We start from the raw sequence: 19092 nt of genomic DNA on the forward strand, positions 1-19092 counted from the left end.
GGCAAACATGCAAGCAAAGCACACTCATAAAATAAAAATACATAGTTGAAAAAAGTAAAAGTTAGCTATCCTAGGGTTTGACATGGATCATGATGGCAGAATACTTTGTCTGGGATGCTCAAGTTCCTGGGCTGATTCCTCAAAGCTAGGGTGTGGGTATACGTATAAGTGTGTGTGTGTGTGTGTGTGTGTGTGTGTGTGTGTGTCTGTGTGTGTCTGTGTGTGTGTCTGTGTGCATGTGTTTGTTGTGTATGTATGTGCATGTGTCTGTGTGTCTGTCTGTCTGCCTGTGTGTATCTGTCTGTGTGTGTATCTGCATATCTGTGTGTGTGTCTGCTTGTGCATGTGTTAGCTCCTGTGACAAGGAAAGTGTTTGTAACAGCCTCTCACCTAGTGTGGAGTCATCCATGAAGGTAGTTTTCTATCTCCATCACTCCTTGAAAGTCAATCTTAAGGAAAGAAGAGGATAGGTCCAGACTGTCAGGATGAGGTTAGACCTCACCATCTTGGGCAGGGAGTGAGGGGAAACCTAACAGGGTAAGGCAGAAAGGGATCAAAGACAACTTTAGCCCTTTAGAAACAGAACATAATGGGCAGCAAGTTTCTGTACAAGGGTTCTGCAGGAAAGACAGTGTGTTCTTCACGATAGACTATGTCAGTGACATGGCCCTCTGCTCCTTCCCCGACAGTAGTCACAAACTTCAGGACGCTGTGCACACACATTCCCTTCTGACTTTGTCTATGCTACAGGGAAGTGTGATAAGGGAACGTGGTGCTGAATCTGAGAATGTTCAGCTCTCAGGTGACCAGGGCAGTGACAGCAAAGGGATAATTAAGAGTTCCCAGGGAAGCTACAGTGTCAAGAGCTGTCATCCCACAGATGACCTTCCCATCCACCTCATGCCCAGCAAGGAGGACAGAGTTCTACATTATTGAGAAAGCAAACAGGGTCGCTTGCACCTCTGATAGCTTGCAGGTCAGCTTCTCTCTCACTCACCTTGGGAACTGCAGACCTCATAAAGGATTTCCTTCTCCAGGTTCTGCAGGGACTCAAAATTTTCCTCATGGTACACTTTGTTCTGGTCATTAGTAATTTCCAAAAGCTGGGTTCTTTGAGCCGCTCCTACTCCAATGGCAAAAATAATTATGTTTCTGTCCCTGAGGGCTTTGGCTGGGGGGACAACATTATCCTGGGAGACCCCATCGGTGATCACAATCAAATACTGATGAATACCGGGTCTCCCTCCTTTTGATCTGCCAAAAAAAGGCAGAGTAAAATTCAAGGCCTTCCCAGTACGAGTACCATCGTTCATCTGCTCGACGTCCAAGATGGCTCTGCGCATGTCCACCTTTGAGGAGTATTGGTTAAGCCTGAATTCTTCTCGGGGAGCGGAACTGAACTGCAAAAGGCCAATCTGAATCTCATCAGCACCAACATTAGACTGGTTCACCATCCTCTCCATGAATTCCTTCATCTTCCCAAAGTCCTTAGGGGCGATGGATTCTGAGCCGTCAATCAAGAAGATGATGTCAGCTTTCCTGCTCTTACAGGCTTGGTGGGGGGGGCAGCACAAGAGGACATTCGGTCAGAACCAGGAGCCAGGGGATTACAAATTGCAGCAGACAATCAAGGGTCGCATATACAGCACAAAAATATTTTTAAAAGGAATAAATAGCAGTCAATAAACTTCCAGCAATTCAGCACAAACTAGTCTCAAAATAAGACACGGGCGTGGGATAAAGATATAAAATTTGACCAGCTTGGTTTATTCTAGGTCACTGTCACTCTGCACTCAAAACTCACTCACAAGCCAGTGAATTATCTAAGAAAATAAACACCATTCAAATAATTAAAGCTCCACTAAAGAGATTTTAAAAATTCTTACTCTAGCAGTGGTAAAACCTCTGGTGCAATGCCCACACTCCTGTAAGCAACCTCCCACCCATGTTTCCGTAGCAACTCTCATGAAACTTACTGGATCGCACACAGAGAAAAAGGAATAAAAGAAAAAGGGAGGAAAAAAACCATGAAAGTAGAAGGGGACAGTTGGGAAGAAAAGGGGATCAGCAGAAATAGGAGGGGGCAAGAGAGAATAATGGGGTGACTGTGATTAAAATATACACACATATGAGGTATCATAATGGAACCCAATTGTTAAGTGTAATTAATATACGATTGTTTTATTAATTCTTACTCTCTGAGGAGCAGATGTCCCGAATCACTTCCTGGTGAATGTCTTTCAAGGAGTCAAACTCATATACAAAAAACATCTTGTTGTTTGCTATTTCCTTGAGCTCAGTCGTATTAGCATCCCTTACTCCAATGGCATAAATGTTGACTCCGATGTCTCTCAAGCCCTGTGCAGCTGCAGCCACCGGGTCTGAAGACTGGCCATCCGTGATGACTATGAGGTACTGGGCAACACTGGCTCTGGCGGTTCCTTTAAAGATCAGGGCCATTTCGCTCAAGGCTTCACCAGTTGTGGTACCACCTCCTCCCTGCTGGATGTCGTCGATGGCTGTCCTCAGCTCCGCCGTGCTGGCACACTGGTTGAGGAAAAGTTGGCTTATAATCTTGTCTGAGTACTGAATGACTCCAAATTGGACTCTGTCAGGCCCAATGTGGAACATGTTGATCGCTTCCTTCATGAACGCCTTCATTTCAATGAAGTCTTCTGGTCTGATGCTGCCAGATCCATCAATAAGGAAGTAAATGTCTGCCTTCTCAACATGCACGCAGCCTGGCCAATGAGAAGAAGCCACAACCCGTTAGAACAGAATGTCAGGAGGAGGTGTGTTCCCAGTCACTGATCCCAATCTCCATCCTACTGGTAAAAAAAAATCATCCAACCTTCTATTACTATCTAGGCTTCCTCTACACTCTAGACTTTGGGACACTTTTCCTCACTCCAGGTCCCTTCTTAGCCACTGTGCAGCCTGGGACAGAAGTCAGCTCTCAGACTCTTCGGACCACTATAAATTAGTTAGACTCCTTTTCTCCCCTTCTGCCCAATAAGATATAAGCAGGAAATGGACCAGGAAATGAAAGCCATCTTTAACATAGTTCACCTTCCCAAACAGAATTAGGGACTAAAAACACAGGTCAAGGGGAAAGACTGAAACTTGTTTGTATATTCATATTTCTAGACCGCAGGACAAGAAATCAAGAATATATAAAAATCATTTAGTATTTTTAATAAAACCTCAGTGATGTTTTTCCCCTGAAGATATCATCACGGGCTTGAATTTCTTAGTCGATTATCCATATTTCAGTGATTTGAATTGAAACCTATTGTTCTAAGTTGAATCTAAGAAATACTAGCAGGGGAGGGGAAACCAGAAAAGCAGACCCAACAGCCTTCACAGCAGCCCAGCATCTGAATTTTACATAAGGTTTGGTAATACAGAACTGTAATCCCAGCACTTGAGAGGTGGCGGTGGGAGAATAAGGGCTGTAGGTCAGCTTCAGCTTGTAGTGAATTTGAGGCCATCCTGGGTTACAAGATGCCCTCTCTCGAAAAGTAAGATGCTTACTAGTCCTGCACTTCCTCTGCGCTGCTTAGAACCAAGACAATAAATATTTCCTAAGTGGAGGTTTCTTTTTTTTTTTTTTTAATGAGTTGACTCCATTTTTTTCATGGTGGGAGAAAGACAGGACAGACACGCACACGCGCACGTGCACGCATGCACACACACACACACACACACACACACACACCACACCCCAAATGTACCAATTCCCTCCTACCTTCTGCTCTTTGTGGACTAAAATTCACTGGAGAATAAAATTTGCTCACGGTCTCAAGGCAGAGCCTGTTTCTCAGTTTGTTTCTCACAACGACAAGTTGCAGAAAGGACTCTAGGTGGATGGCATGCTTCCAGGGAGGGTATGTGGAAATCTTCTCCAGGTCCTTACTCGCAGAGGCAGGCTGGATGCCTGCTGCGTAGATGGTGACCCCGGCCCTGCGGAGGCGAGAAGCAGGCATAGACACGTTGTCTAGAGAGGGACTTTCCATGATGACCACGGCTATCCGTTGCACGCCTTCCTTGGAACGGCTGCCCTTCTCTGGAATGAAAACTTCATTCTTCAGGAAATCCAAAGCAGCACCCGCCTTTGCCCTTCCTCTTCTTCCTTGGAAGGTCAACTTGTCCAAATGGTCTAAGACGTGGGCAGCACTTTGAAATGTGTCCAAGGAAAACTCCAGCCGTGGTTCCTCACTGTAAAAGACCAAGCTGATTCTCACAGCATGAGGGTGGATGTTGAGAGATTGGACAGTAGTCTTCAGGAAATGGATAACTTGTTGGAAATTGGGTTGCCTGGCCATGCTAAATTGTTCGACAAGGAACACCAAGTCAGTTGGGATGGCAATTGGACATTCTGAAAACCAAAAAGACATAAGGGGTTTCAACATGAGAACAGACAAATAACAGAACCACTCGTGTGTGTGTGTGTGTGTGTGTGTGTGTGTGTGTGTGTCACTGTGACATGGTCTATCTGCCACAGTAATGTGTTGAAGGTTTTAAGTTATACTATACTAACTTCTACTTGGTGCTTTAGAATTTAGAGAAAGTCTTTTTTAACATGATAGTCAAAGAGGTTCATACCTATTCCAAAATATTCTTTCCCCATCTCCCTCTGTGTGTGTGTCTCTGTCTCTGTCGTCTCTGTCTCTGTCTCTGTCTCTCTCTCTCTCTCTCTCTCTCTCTCACACACACACACACACACACAACGTATCCACATCTCTTTCAGTTTACAGACACCCATCATAAAGTCACTCAAGATCACCTTCCAGTTTGTGGAATGATCTTAGAAGCTTGAATATTGGAAGGCTTTTTCCTTCATTTTCTACCTTCAAAAAGACTCTCAGTCAAAATCCCCCTTATGAGTCCAAAACACCCTTTATTTAATCACTTCTCCCCTCTTTATGTTATTTCAACAGAAACAACATGAAATTCTGAAAGCTTTGTGAAAATATTTCTTCAAATATTGAGTTAACTGGGCAGGGTGATGCATGCCTGTAATCCCAGCCCTTGGGAAGCCGAGGCAGAGGGTCACATTTTCAGGGCCAGCTTGACTTATGTAGTGAGACTGTGTCTCAGAAACAGAAATTGAGAGGCTGGAAACATGGCTCAGTGGTTAAGAGCACTTTTTGCTCTTACAGAGGACCTGGGCTCAGTTCCAGGCATCTACACAACCCTCTGTGTTCCAGATTCAGGGGTCTGATGCTCTCTTCCGGCCTCTAGGAACCCGTTTATGTATGTGTTGTATGCAAACTCACACACACACACACATGAAAATAATAAACAAGAGGGCTGGAGAGATGGCTCAGTGGTTAAGAGCACTGCTTGCTCTTCCAATGGTCCTGAGTTCAATTCCCAGTAACCACATGGTGGCTCACAACCATCTGTAATAAGATCTGGTGCCCTCTTCTGGTTTGCAGGCAGACATGCAGACAGAATACTGAGAATACTGTATACATAATTAATAAACAAAGAAAAAAGAAAATAATAAACAAGGGTGGAAGGAGGGCTCAGCAGTTAAGAGCACTGGCTGCTCTTCCAGAGGACCTGAGTTTGTTTCCCAGTACCCACAGGTGGTCCTCAGCCATCTGGAATGCCAACTTCCTCTTTTGGCCTCCACAGGCTCCAAACACACACATGGTACACAGACATACATGCAGGCAAAATACCCATACACATGAAATAACAATATCAAATGAAAGGCTAATGGTCAGCCTAGAAAAAGTACGTGGTAGCTTAGGTTACTATTTAGAAATATTCCATCCTGCTCCTCATATGCCCATGCAAAAATATGCTTTCTTCCTCCGAGGATGCTGACAGTCATGTGATTTACTTTGATTAATAGTATGTCAGCAGGTGCTGCCGGGCTCTGAAAAGCATTTATATAGTTAGATTTTTCTCTTAGGGCTCTGCAATTACCACAGGGAGAATGTGCTCAGAGTAGCTGGGCTGACCTCAGAAGCAGAGCCATTCTTAGCTAGTCAGCTCCGGTTAAACCTCAGATCTCTGAACAAACCCAGGCAAGGTCAGCAAATCTACGTGTGGGGCTTCCCCACAGCCAGCCGACCCAGACCTGTAAGGATACATTATTATTTCAAGCACTGACTGCAGAGGGTTTGCTCGGCAGTGTATTGGTGGCAACCAAAGATAGACAGGATGACAGCTGAGGCACTCCATGTCCCCTTTCTCTCCCCTATGTACAGGGACACGTGCCCTAACACCGAGGAATACCCTCAGTAGACATCTTTCTCGACACTTTCTTCCTTCTCCTCCTCCTTTAAAAAGGGAGGACCTCAATATGTAACTAATGAAGCACGACTTTAAACTTCATATTCTCCTGCCTCTATACCTAAAATGCTAAGGTAATGGGCATGCGTTGTTGTACAGTTTATGTGGTGCTGGGAATCAGACCCAAGCCATCAGGCTTGCTAGGCAAGCACTCTGCCAATAGAAGTAACCCCAGTCCCCCAGATTTTCTTTCTGTGACTTCCTGGTGACTCGGGGAGCCAAGGATCAAGACTTACCTTCTGCAGCTCCCTCTGCAGCCTCGGTCGTGACCTCAGACATTTGAGTCCCCTGGATCACCACATTTACATCCTGTATTAGCTGTCTGACTCCATCTTCTCCCTGCTGGTCAGGCACAAACACCAGAGATCCTATCTCCTCCAGTTCCGTCCTGTCAGAGTCCTGCACCCCCACAGACATGATTTCGATGCCTCTCTTCCTCAGGATCTGTGCGGAATCTTGGATCTCACCCTCAGATTTGCCTGAGGTAATGACCACCGCATACTGAGGAACACCCTGTAAGAACCGACTTCCTGCTGCCTCCTGGAAAAACGTCTGATGAAGAAACTGAAGGGCTCGGCCCGTCCTTCTGGAGCCACCTCGGAGCACCAAATGCTTGTGGATATGTGTGATCATCTCATTCCGGGTCTTGTTGGTATTAAACAAAAACTCGGTGTAACCTTGATCACCATACTGAGCCAGCCCAATCCGGTACTTGTCCTTGCCAACCTCCAGGACGCCAATGGTTCTAGAAATGAAGTTCTGCATCCACTGGAAACTGGCCTGTGATGTGTCCTGTGAGCTGTCAATAAGAAAGACTACATCTGCATAGGTCTTGGCGGACTCTAGAAGGAAAAGAAGATGGACAGAAAAGATCAATCAAATCAAGTTCTTAAGGAAAAATGGAGTACAAGGGTGGTTTGGCATGGGCAATAACAAGGACAGGTAGTAAAGTGACATAGCATTGTACACCCAGGGCTTGCCCCTTCTCTGCTTGGGACTCTATCACAGGCATTCTCTCCATCCATCCATCCATCTATCTATCTATCTATCTATCTATCTATCTACCTACCTACCTATCTATCTATCTACCTATCTATCTATCTATCTACCTATCCATCTCTATTTACCTATCTCTCTGTCTGTCTCTCTCCCCCCCTCCATGTCTTCTTTTCCATCTCTTCCTCCCTCTCTCTGGCCTGCTTCTTTACTGTCTACTTCATATTCTTCTTCCACCAATGGAGAAGGTGAGAAACTAACCACGACTGCATGGCCTCTGCAAGCCACAGCTCTTTATATACTTTGGTGGCTTAATCCTCATAAATCATTCTTCTATGAGATTATTGTCCCCATCGTGAAGGTGAGGGCAATGAAGAGAATTGGAGCTGCTTCATGCTCACATAACTGCTGACATGACCACAGCATGGTATGGTTAAGGGGAAGGTTTTTTTAGTTGTACTTAAGAGATATCAAATATCCAGAGGCATCTAGAAGAGTCCAGAACAGACAGAGAAAGACGTAGACTAAACACAACCAGCAGACTGGACATGACCGGGGCTAGGGAAGCAGGAGAGCAGGACAGAATAGTGGAGATAGCACGATAGCAAGAGATAGAGAATACAGTGAGGATAACGAGCAGAGAATACTGAGAATAGCTGGGTTATAAGGAGAGTGAGAAGCTGCGGGGAGGGAAGCCTGTGAGCTAGGGCAGTTTGCGGTAGAGGAGGAGGTGAGAAGGGCTAGGATGCTAGCTAACAGGTACTTGTGATACTGAGGGAGCTGGAGGCGCTTTGATGTGTTGAGAGGCACCACAGTTAGCCATCTGTTCCTTCTATCAGAGATGAGGGAAATGACTTCTTTTGGCAGCTGGAAAGAGGTTTTACAAGTTCCTGGAGAATGTTGTCTTTGATTTAACTGCCAGAAATCTGTTGAACTCATTCTGGATATATAGAATGCCTTTTGGAGTTTGGGGAATTGGGGTTTCCTTTGGACCTGACAGTGACTAAAACATGGCAGATGCAAGATTGAAAAAGCATGTCTTCTGGACTCCAAACCCCATGCTGCTTCCTCCCAACCACACGACAGCATAGCCTCTCCCTTCTTTCCCACCCGTGAACACTCTCTTCTTCCTTTATGCCCGGTTCAAACTTCCTTTCCGCTCGGAAGCATTTCTAGACGCTCCCATGAGAGCAGGCCTTCCTTCCCCTTTGGAAACACATCACTACATTGTAACTCAGTGTTAGATCCAGAGTGGTCGATTGAACAGGGCTTACTTTCCAGCTGTCTCTCCCCTGCTGAGCACAGAGCCTGGAGGAGGCTTCCTGCAAACTCCTGCAAGATGCTGAAGTTTTCCGTGTTGAAGAGAAACTTCTCAAACGGCTCACTGGCTATTTTTTGCAACTCTTGGACATCTTGGACATTGATCCCTACCACGTACACAAAGACGCCATCTCTTTTCAGCTGGTCAGCTGCATCCCGGACCTCGTCGTTTGACTCCCCGTCTGTCACCAGGATAACTATCTGAGGAACCCCATCCTTGGCCCGGCTGCCACTCATCTCAGTCAAGTAGTTGGTCCTGATGAACTCTAGGGCACTTCCCGTATTTGTGCCTCCTGTGCTGTAGGGCAGATTCCGGATCCATTCCAGGACCACACTCTTCTGAGAGGACTGTTTCAGCTGGAAAACTGGGTAGATATTGTCACTATACTGGACTAGTCCCACTTGGACCTGATGGCTGCTGATGTCAAGCCCCAAGACAACCGAGTGAAGGAAATTCTTTACTTTCTGGAAGTTCTGGGGTCCAATACTAGTTGAGCTGTCCACTAAAAACACGATGTCAGCCAGGGAGGCTTCTGGGCAGACTGTAGGAAAGAAGGGAAGGAACGGAGGCTCAGAGGTTTCATTCTAAAGACTGAGTCAACAGAATGCTGAACAGAAAGGACAGTGGCAGTGTACTGGGGAATCGTGTCCCTTCCCTCTACCCCCTCGTCTTCCAAGGCTTCAGGCCTGCTCTACTGCTATGGCCACCTCCAGCCTTGAAATCCAATGGACAATGCCTAGACTCACATCAAGAAGTTAAACCTTTTGAAATTTTGGCAGCATATGGCAAGATGGGGTAGTCGCCTCTCCAGTCACGATCAGCCACCTGTCTCTCCCCTCCTAACGCAAACCTCATCTCCAGGCGTGTGCTGGCACTAACAGCTCAGAGAGCTGGAGTATGTCGTTCTTCTTTAGTGGTCTCACTGCCGTTCTGACCTATTTGCCACTCGCCTCTCAGGTTTTCCTTCTCTGCCCCACTATGATCTTTACACCAGTCCCTGCGTTCTCACGGGTATTTCGAGGAGCGTCTGCTCTAGCTGACATGGCCACTCTGCCCAGGTCCTGTTGCTTCCTTTAGACCATTTCTAAGCATTGCTCTTTGGAAGACTCGCCTCCCACTACTGCCTTTTTCTCAGCTTCATAGAGCCAGTTTCTTGCTGGACCTAGATTCAGGGTCAAGACAACCCTGAGGCGTAACATCTGCTCTTAAGGTCCCACAAAGGGTCAGGACAACACCAGCCTTGGTGGAGCTTTGCCAGAGTCGCACCCTTCCTTCCTTTCCTCTGCATCTCTGTCTGGCACAGCCTTAGTGACTGCCCCCTGCAGTCTACCATGCCCGCTGTCGACAGTGGGCCTAACAGTCCTGGGGTTCAGATCTTAGCACTTCCACCTGCCTGTGGTGCCTTTAGCCTCGCTTCCTGAGCTGAAAAATGCAAGAATAGTGATACCAATCATCCTGCTTATTTGCAAATTTGAGACAGCAATGTAAACAAGGTTTGAAAACCGTAGAGCAACAGTTCTCAACCTGTGGGTCGTGACCCCTTTGGGGCCGAATGACCCTTTCCCAGAGGTCACCAAGGACCATCAAAAACACAGAAATTTACATTATGATTCATAACCGTAGCAAAATTACAGTTATAAGTAGCAATGAAAATAATTTGGTTGGGGTCAGCACAACATGAGAACTCTATTAAAGGGTCACAGCATTAGAAAGACTGAGAACCGCTGCTGTAAAACAGCAAGCAGGGGTAGCTATGACTACATATGCAGAATGTCTCTGTAAGCCCTGAAGTGCTATTCTAAAAGTATATAATATCTGTTTGGCCATAGGAACGCCACACACTGCCACACTAAGGGGTCGTCAACTTTTAGCACTTCTTCCAATCATATACTTATAGGAAAATATCAAAATAATGAAGTTCTGTTCTTGTAAATTTTGATGGAGCTCATACACAATCATCTCATTCTCTACTTGAAGGTTTACACTTTAGGAAATCCGACGCAGGCATCGGCAAATCTAAAATGAATGCATTGAGATGATTTTTAAAAAGCAAATGTGCATGTTTTCTCATAAAGCTAAGTAACTAGCATGAAGAATCTTCACCAGTTTGAGTCTGATCACTAGCAACACAAAGTTGAAGACAGATATGTCTTCTCGGAGGCACCAACAGACAAACAGTAGGGAATGCACGGGTGTCCCTGGTTGTGTAACCACTGTGCCCAGCTTTTTAATGACACAGTTTTGTTTGATCCTTCCGACTGAGACAGGTACTAACGTCCCAGGAAGAAAATTCAGATTTGAAGAGGTTAAATGGCTTATCTAAGAGGGCACCAGAAGTGAAAAACTGGGATCTAAGGCCAGGTCTTTCTTTTCTCAAAAATGTGTCCTCTTAACCAATGAAACAAGCAAACATCCTGGGGACATCCTGCTCCTCTCACCTCCTGTGGCCCTTTGGCCATGTAAAGTGGGCAGGTAAACCCAGAACAATAATATCACGGTAGGAACAAAGAACCCTTCCTTCAAAAACAGACTCATGTTCCTTTGGTGTATGGCACCACCACAAGGCCCCAGGATGGGTGAGATGTGGTGAGTGGTTGGAGAAAGAGAGATGCATCGTTTGGTGAAATTCTACTCTCTGAGTTAAATGTGCCCACATATAAATAAGAAAGTAGTAAAGGGGTACAAGAAAAACAAAGTTTGGGGTTCTTTGATGTCCAGATGAGAAAGAAGGGAAGAATACCTGGAGACTTGTGCTCAGTGGGTTGAGCCGCCTTTGCTAGAGTACTGCAGAGCTCTTGCCGCAGCTTCTGGACGAGGCCAGGCAGACCAGAGAAACTGGGAACAAAAAAGGTGAATTTATCCTTGGGACTACTTGCGATCTCCCTGAGCTCAGCCTGAGCTGCATATTTGACACCAACTGCATATATTAAGACTCCTGCCCTCCTGAGAACTTCTGCGGGTTCGCGGATGTTGTCCTCGGCTGGGCCACTGCTCAGCACCAGGGCCATCTGAGGCACTCCTTGGCTTGCCCGGCTCCCAGCTCCTTCCTGGAAGTGATGCTCTAGAATGAACTGCAGGGACCGGCCCATCTTGTTGCCTCCAGGCTTAAACTGAAGTCGCTGGATGTGTCTCAACACGTCACCTTTGCGGTGGTAGGTGGAAAGCAGGAATTCAGAAGCAGGTGTATCGTTGTACAGGGCCAGACTCACACGGATGGTCTCTCTGCCAACATGGAAACTGTTTGCCAAGACATACAAGAAGTTCCGCACGCTGCGGGCATGCTGGGGGTCCATGCTGGTGTGCACCAAAAGTACAATGTCCCCTACAGAGGCCTCCCTGCAGGCTTCAAAAGAGAATGACTTTGTGTTAAAAAGTACAAGTGATATGCAAGATATTCATCGGTGTGGCTATAGGAAAGGGCCAGTTCAGGCACCCTCTCCTCTGCTGCCCAAGGAACAAGCTAGGGACATCTCCTTGGATACCTGGGAACCCCTCTAGAGCCAAGTCTCTTGCCAACCCTAAAATGACTCCCTTAATTAAGATATCTACTTCCCTGCTCCCATATCTACCCTTCCTCCATCTCAACCATCCAATTCCCCCAAGCTCTCCCCAATCCTCCCCTTCTCCCTTTTCTCTCCCCATCTCCCTTTACCCCTACCACACCCCCACCCCCACCCCCACCCCCTTACTCCCAACTTTTGCCTGGCAATCTTGTCTACTTCCAGTACTCAGGAAGATAACTATATGTTTTTCTTTGGGTTCACCTTCTTATTTAGCTTCTCTAGGCTCACAAATTATAGGCTCAATGTCCTTTATTTATGGCTAGAATCCACTTATAAATGAGTACATACCATATTCATCTTTTTGGGTCTCAGTTATCTCACTCAGTAAAGTGTTTTCCTATTTCCATCCATTTGCATGCAAAATTCAAGATATTGTTTTTTACAGCTGAATAAAACTCTAAAGTGTATATGTGCCACATCCTTTTTATCCATTCTTCTATTGAGGGGCACCTAGGTCGTTTCCAGATTCTAGCTATTACAAATAGTGTTGCTATGAACATAGTTGAACAAATGCGTTTGTAGTATGATGGGGCATCTCTTGGGTATATTCCCAAGAGTGGAATTACTGGGTCCTGAGGTAGGTTGACTCCCAGTTTCCTGAGAAACTGCCACGCTGATTTCCAAAGTGGTTTCACAAGTTTGCATTCCCACCAACAATGGATGAGTGCTCCCCTTACTCCACATCCTCTCCAGCATAGGCTATCATCTGGCGATGGATGAAGCTAGAGACAGAGACCCACATTGGAGCACTGGACTGAGCTCCCAAGGTCCAAATGAGGAGCAGAAGGGGGGAGAACACGAGCAAGGAAGTCAGGACTGTGAGGGGTGCGTCCACCCACTGAGATGGTGGGACTTATCTAATGGGAGCTCACCAAGGCCAGCTGCACTGGGACTGATGGAGCATGTGATCAAACTGGACTCTCTGAATGTGGCTGACAATGAGGGCTGACTAAGAAGACAAGGACAATGGCTCTGGGTTTTGATTCTACTACATGTACTGGCTTTATGGGAGCCTAGTTTGTTTGGATGCTCACCTTCCTAGACCTGGATGGAGGGGAGAGGACCTTGGACTTCCCACAGGGTAGGGAACCCTGACTGCTCTTAGGACTGGAGAGCGAGGGGGAGGGGAAGGTAAATGGGAGGAAGGGAGGAGGTGGAAATTTTTAATAAATAAATAAAAATTTAAAAACAGAAAATGAGTAAATAAAAAAAGTACAAGTGAACAGCCACCAACGGAGAGCCAGTCTCATTCCGTGCCGTGTCCTCCTCCCCACAGGTGAACTGGCACAGATGTCAGATGGTAGGCAGCCCAGACACACTGTGATCTCCTTTGCCTGACTCATGCATGCTCACCAGCTCTCCTTGGTCATCTGCCACCTTCTCATCCCCTCCTCAGACATTTGACCATCCAGTTAGGTCCCTCAAGCAGGTTCTCCATAATCTCCCACACACTTAATAAGAAAACCCACTTTCTACTAGTAGTGTAGAAACACTCAGACTTCTTTTACTGACTGACACACATATCTCCCTAGCTACCACAATGACTCCAATTAACTACTCACATTTTTGTCTGGCATAAGGAAAAAGGAAGGGGAGAGAGAGAAGATAGCATTTACAAGAAAGTAACTCTGTTACTGTTGCTATGGTCATCATCGTCATCATCGTCATCATATTGTACTGTGTGTGCCACAGCGTGCGTGTGGAAGTCAAAGGACAACGTCATAGGGCCAGTTCTCTTGGCACCTTCACATGGGTTCAGAGGATCAAACCCAGGTCATCAGGCAAAGGCCTCTACCCACTAGCCATCTTGCTGGCCCAAGGATGGAACTCTTGAACAATAATGAAAGCAATGAAGACATTGACATTTTAGAGCTAGAAATCATTATAACCAGGGCAATGTGGACACTAGTCACATGGTCATTGAGCTCCTGCAACACAGCTAGTGTGAAGGAGAAATATGACTCCGTATTTTACTGCATTTTTATGCTCAAAATAGTCAAGTAGTCAGAATAGACTAAAAACAGGCTACTCAAATAGATACAGGTAGCTGGTAGCCACTGTATTGGACAACACATGTATAAAATAACACATCTCATTCACCCAAGGGTGGCAGCACCACTGTGGAATGGTCCCACCCACATCAGCTATCAGTCAAGAAAATGTACCACAGGCTTGCCCATAGGTCAGTCTGGTAAGGACATTTTCTCAACAGAGATTTCCTCATCCAAAATGACCGTAGCCTGGGTCAAGTTGACGTACAACTTATCAGCATAGCACCCCACAGACATTCCTTCAAAGAGCTAGACAGAGCCCAGCTCTTCCAACATCCAACACATAAAAGTTTAATTATGAGTCCATGCTTTAGAAAGGAAAAACCCCATCCAGGCATAAACAGAGAAGGGCTGGGGGAAACGTGGTAAAAACCCAGGGATATCAATTCCCTGTGTCCATTTTGGAATCCTGGGACCTGCCTTGCAGAAGTCTGCCTGACTGTGGTCAGAAAGCCAAGTGGAGTCTGTCTTTAGGAAAGGAAGACAGGTAACACAGAATTTGCTTCTCTTGGGCTCCTCCACTGGGAAGAGAGAATTCCATCATTAGTCCAGAAATGCCTCATTGGTTTCTGCCCTTGCGATGGCTAATCTTGGTTGTCAACCTGAATACATCTGGAACCAACTAAAACCAAGAAGCTGGGTATGCCTAGGAAGGGATTTTCTTGACTGGATCATTTGAAGTGGGAAGACCCAGCCTAAATCTGGGCCGTACCTTCTGGTGGCAGCCCACATGAAAGGCTGTGGAAGAAGCCTCACTCTTACTGGCAAGTTCACCTGTCCTGTTGCTGAGCCATCCCTCCCTGATACTTAGAATCTTCTTTCAGAATTCCAGTGTAGACCAAAGACCAGCAGCTCTCTCAGAATCTCCAGGACTCCACCACCGGATTGGAACCGCCAAATCATCCAGTCTCGTGGACTGAACAACTTCCATATTCTTGGCCTTTCCATAAGGAGACAGCATTGTTGGACTACTGGGACCACAGCCACTCTCACACATCCTATATGTATATTATAATATATATTCATATTCATTCTATCAGTTGTTCCTTTAGACAACACTGACTAATACACACCCCTCACAGGAGCAAACACAGCCATAAAGCTTTCCCTGGTCCTTCCAAGCTGAAGGAACCACCCCCAGCTGTAGCTCATCTTTTCCAGCAAGCCTTGGTTCTACCATGAGACACCACAGAGGTACCTTCCGCTTTCATCGTTCTGTCCCCGTCAGTTCTTTGTAGTTTTAGAAGGCATGTGAAACATGATGAGACTTGCCGTCACAGCTCTGCTCACAGGAAGGGGAAAGGGAGCCAAGGGAAAGACGGAGAGCTTCAGAGTTTTCCACCAACAAAGATGGCGGTCTATGCAACTGTGTTTGAGTATTTAAACCTCAGTGGTGTCTCAGTGGGCTTCAGACCATGCAAAAAATGCCCCCTTGACAAGACTTTCATCTTGAAAAGTCCATACAATCTATTAAAATGACTGCCAAATGGGCTGGGGAGATGACACACCCATGTGTACAAGCACCCAAAAGCACACATGAACACACCTATATGTATACCATGTGAACACACCCATATGCATATACTACATACATATAAAGACTACAAAACAATTGCAGAGGTGTCACTGGTATCAGACACAAGTGCCCACCTCGTGATGACAATTACCCTCAGAACAACTCTGTCGTGGAGACAAAACAGACCACACAACTCTTGCAAAGTTCAGTAATACAGGCTTCTTAGACTCCAGCATTCCGTTCAGAAGCATGATGCTTTCAACACACCTATTTGTCTTACCATTTGGGGTTAAGTATTTTTTTAAAAATCAAGTACCCATCCCTCACTAAGAGCTTCCAGATTCCAATCAAGGGATCCATTCCGCTTTATTAATTATGATGTTCCTGCTGCATTTCCGTTTAAGATTGTCACTACTACCAGGTCCCTGGCAAACAAGCATTCGGAGTTTAAGAATTTCATATATTACCAATCCTTTGCGATTTAATGCAGTCCAAACTAGCTGCAAGGGAGATGATCAACCAAAATGTCTTCCAAGTCCCCATACTAGATGTGATCCTAGAAAGAAAGAAGAAAGAAACCTTGTGATTAAAAATTATGTCTTCATTGAAAGTAATACATTGTATCACATTGTCTGTACGGTATACTTTGGCAATGTTGAAAAAAATTGGAAGACAGGTTCTCATGTAGTTGGGCATGTAGCTTGTAACCACATCCCTACCAGAGGGGAGGGGAATAAGACAGCAAGTGTCAGGTTCAAGGAGAGACCTTGTCTCAGAAAAAAAAAGGTGAAGGGCTATCAAGATAGCAAGATAACTCAGTAGATAAAGCTACTTTCTCCCAAGTCAACAACCTGAGTTCAGTCCCTGAAACCCACATTATAGAAAGAGAAAACCAACACTTGCAAGTTGTCCTCTGACCCCTCAGGTGTACATAGCACATGAGTCCACACACAAATAAATAATAAATAAACACATGCACAGTAAATAAGTGAAATAACATGGGAACATGACTGAGGAAGACATCCTGATGGTGACCTCCGGCCTCTGAACATGCCTATGTAGGTGAGCACACCCACCCACACATACAAGACATACTCATGCACATAAAATAATGATAATAATTAATAATAATAATAATAACAAAGACCTTGCCGCACTGCTTCAATTGTGTAAGGAAAGTGTCCCACTAGTCTGACTTCAGGGAAATTCTGTAAACACTAAGAGAGCACCTCAGAATTGTGTTGACATCTGTGCAGATGTGGTTTATGGGCAGGGGAAGCATATGGGGGTTGGAGGTAGAACTCCCACTTCACACACTGAATTCATTTAGTGGAACATAAACATCTCTGGGTAATTTTGCTTGTATTTTTATACAAGAGTTAGATGACCTGATAAACATTTGAAGCATCCAGAAATAGTCCAATATCTTAGAACACATCTGCCTGGTAAGATCAGCTCAGCCTGAGTATATTTTATACTCCCCTGAAGAAACATAAAATAACCTCTTCCCCCTGAACTTGAGCCTATTTCCAGAGGCATCCATGAAAATTATCAAGTCTGAGCCAATTTTTTCTTTTCTACTGTAAGAACGGGGTAGTGATCACATTGAGTGAGGCTCCACATGGCACAGGAGACATCCCATCTCTATGTTCTTGGCCATCAGTCTCCCAGAACTCTGGAAGATAGGTTGTTTGAGTCTAAACCACGATCCACTAAACAGTGCATCTTGGGCAAATTGTATCATTTCTCTGTGCCTTAGTTTCCCCAATAGCACCTACCTCATAGTGCTGTGATCAAAATTGAATGGATCCATCTTTGTAAAACGTTTTATCCATAAAAATGGCAAGAAAAAGTAAGCCAGAATAAATTCACGTATGGCCCTCACAGTTACAATAACATACGACATTTTAGCCAAGAGCGGTCACACATGCCTATAATCCCAGCACTCAGGAGGTCAGGGCAGAAGGAGCAGAATTCCAGGGCAGCCTGGGATAACAGCAAGACCTTGTCTTAAAATAAGTAAATAAATAGAATAAATAGCCATGTGTTGTTAAGGCAGAAAGATAGCCATGAGTTCAAGCCCAGCATGAGCTATATATAGTGAATTCCAGGACAGCCTGGGCTATGGACTAAGATCCTGTGGAAGGAGGAAGGGAGAAAAAAAGGAGAGAGGAAGAGAGGGAGGGAGAGAGGGAGGAAGGGAGAAAGGAAGAGAGGGAAGAAAGGAGGAAATAAAAGGTTGTATTTCAATATTGTTTAATTCAGGAGCTAATAAAGTTACATGTAAGATAAAATCTCCCAAGAATGCATCTACATTTTCATATTGCATTATGTCATCCTTATTATAATTAATACAATTAGTCAAAAATGTGTTTACGATTGCAAATAAAATCTAGTGGGAAAGTCAAACATTTATAAACACTTGACAGCTGTGCATACATGTGATAAATATACATTAATGACTTGATGTTTACATCATATATACTACTTCAGGAAGCTGTTTAAGTCTGATAGTTTGCATTTAAACATGCAGGGCCCACCATGGAAGCAAGACATAAAACCACTGGATGAAGTATGATTAGGTTGGGAAAACGGGGGATATTAAGTCCAATAACTAATGGTGCCACAACAGAGGAAGACTTCTCTCAAATCATGTTGAACAATTAACTCACATGAACGTTATACAGTTCTGTGTACCTGCACAAGACTGAGTCCCTGAGCTGGAGACATGGCATAGTGGTTAAGAGCACTGGCTGCTCTTTTTACAACTCAGGGTTCTGAACTCAGAGCCTTGCACATTGGATCAGTACTCTACCATTGAGCTACACCCCAGCCTGGCAGCAACCAATCTTGAGAAAGTTAAAATTAAACCAACTGATTTAATTAAATCAAACAAATAAATTAAATACACAGATGAAATGCTTCTCTATTAATACATAAACTAGTAATTAGTTCCCCTACCCACTGAGCTTCATCCTCAATAAAAATCTACTTTTTAAGACTCTCATTCAAAGAATTGCTTTGTTGGACTGTAGAGATGACTCACTGGTTAAGAGCACTTGCTGCTCTCACAGAGGGTCTGAGTTTGGTTCTCAGCACACAGACACACAGATAATCAAAATGTTTTTAATTTTGTGACAACCACAAGAACAAATGACTCCAGATGACACCTCAAGACCATTGGATAAAATTTTGTTGAAAAACAAGATAATTACTGCGATGGTTTGAATAAGATGCCCCCATGAGTCTTGGATATTTGAATACGTGGTTCCTTGGTGTGGGACAAATGTCTACAATCTGTCAATTATATCTTAAATAAATGCTGATTGGTCAGTA

At 44.9% G+C, this 19092-nt stretch overlaps 1 protein-coding gene across 1 annotated transcript in view; it reads right to left on the reverse strand.

Moving 5' to 3' along the window:
* The window catches only part of LOC119809467 (collagen alpha-4(VI) chain-like), a 97591-nt gene extending 81292 nt beyond the window's left edge, over positions 1 to 16299 (reverse strand). The window contains exons 1-7 of the mRNA XM_038322272.1: positions 16224 to 16299; positions 11367 to 11969; positions 8580 to 9167; positions 6546 to 7151; positions 3749 to 4378; positions 2196 to 2741; positions 998 to 1552 (exon numbers count right to left, since the gene is read on the reverse strand). Of these exons, the coding sequence (XP_038178200.1) occupies positions 998 to 1552; positions 2196 to 2741; positions 3749 to 4378; positions 6546 to 7151; positions 8580 to 9167; positions 11367 to 11969; positions 16224 to 16299 (3604 nt within the window). The remainder of the gene's footprint in view (positions 1 to 997; positions 1553 to 2195; positions 2742 to 3748; positions 4379 to 6545; positions 7152 to 8579; positions 9168 to 11366; positions 11970 to 16223) is intronic.
* Positions 16300 to 19092: the final 2793 nt, after the last annotated feature.

The sequence above is a fragment of the Arvicola amphibius genome, chromosome 3 (assembly GCF_903992535.2).
Source record: "Arvicola amphibius chromosome 3, mArvAmp1.2, whole genome shotgun sequence".
Lineage (NCBI taxonomy): Eukaryota > Metazoa > Chordata > Mammalia > Rodentia > Cricetidae > Arvicola > Arvicola amphibius.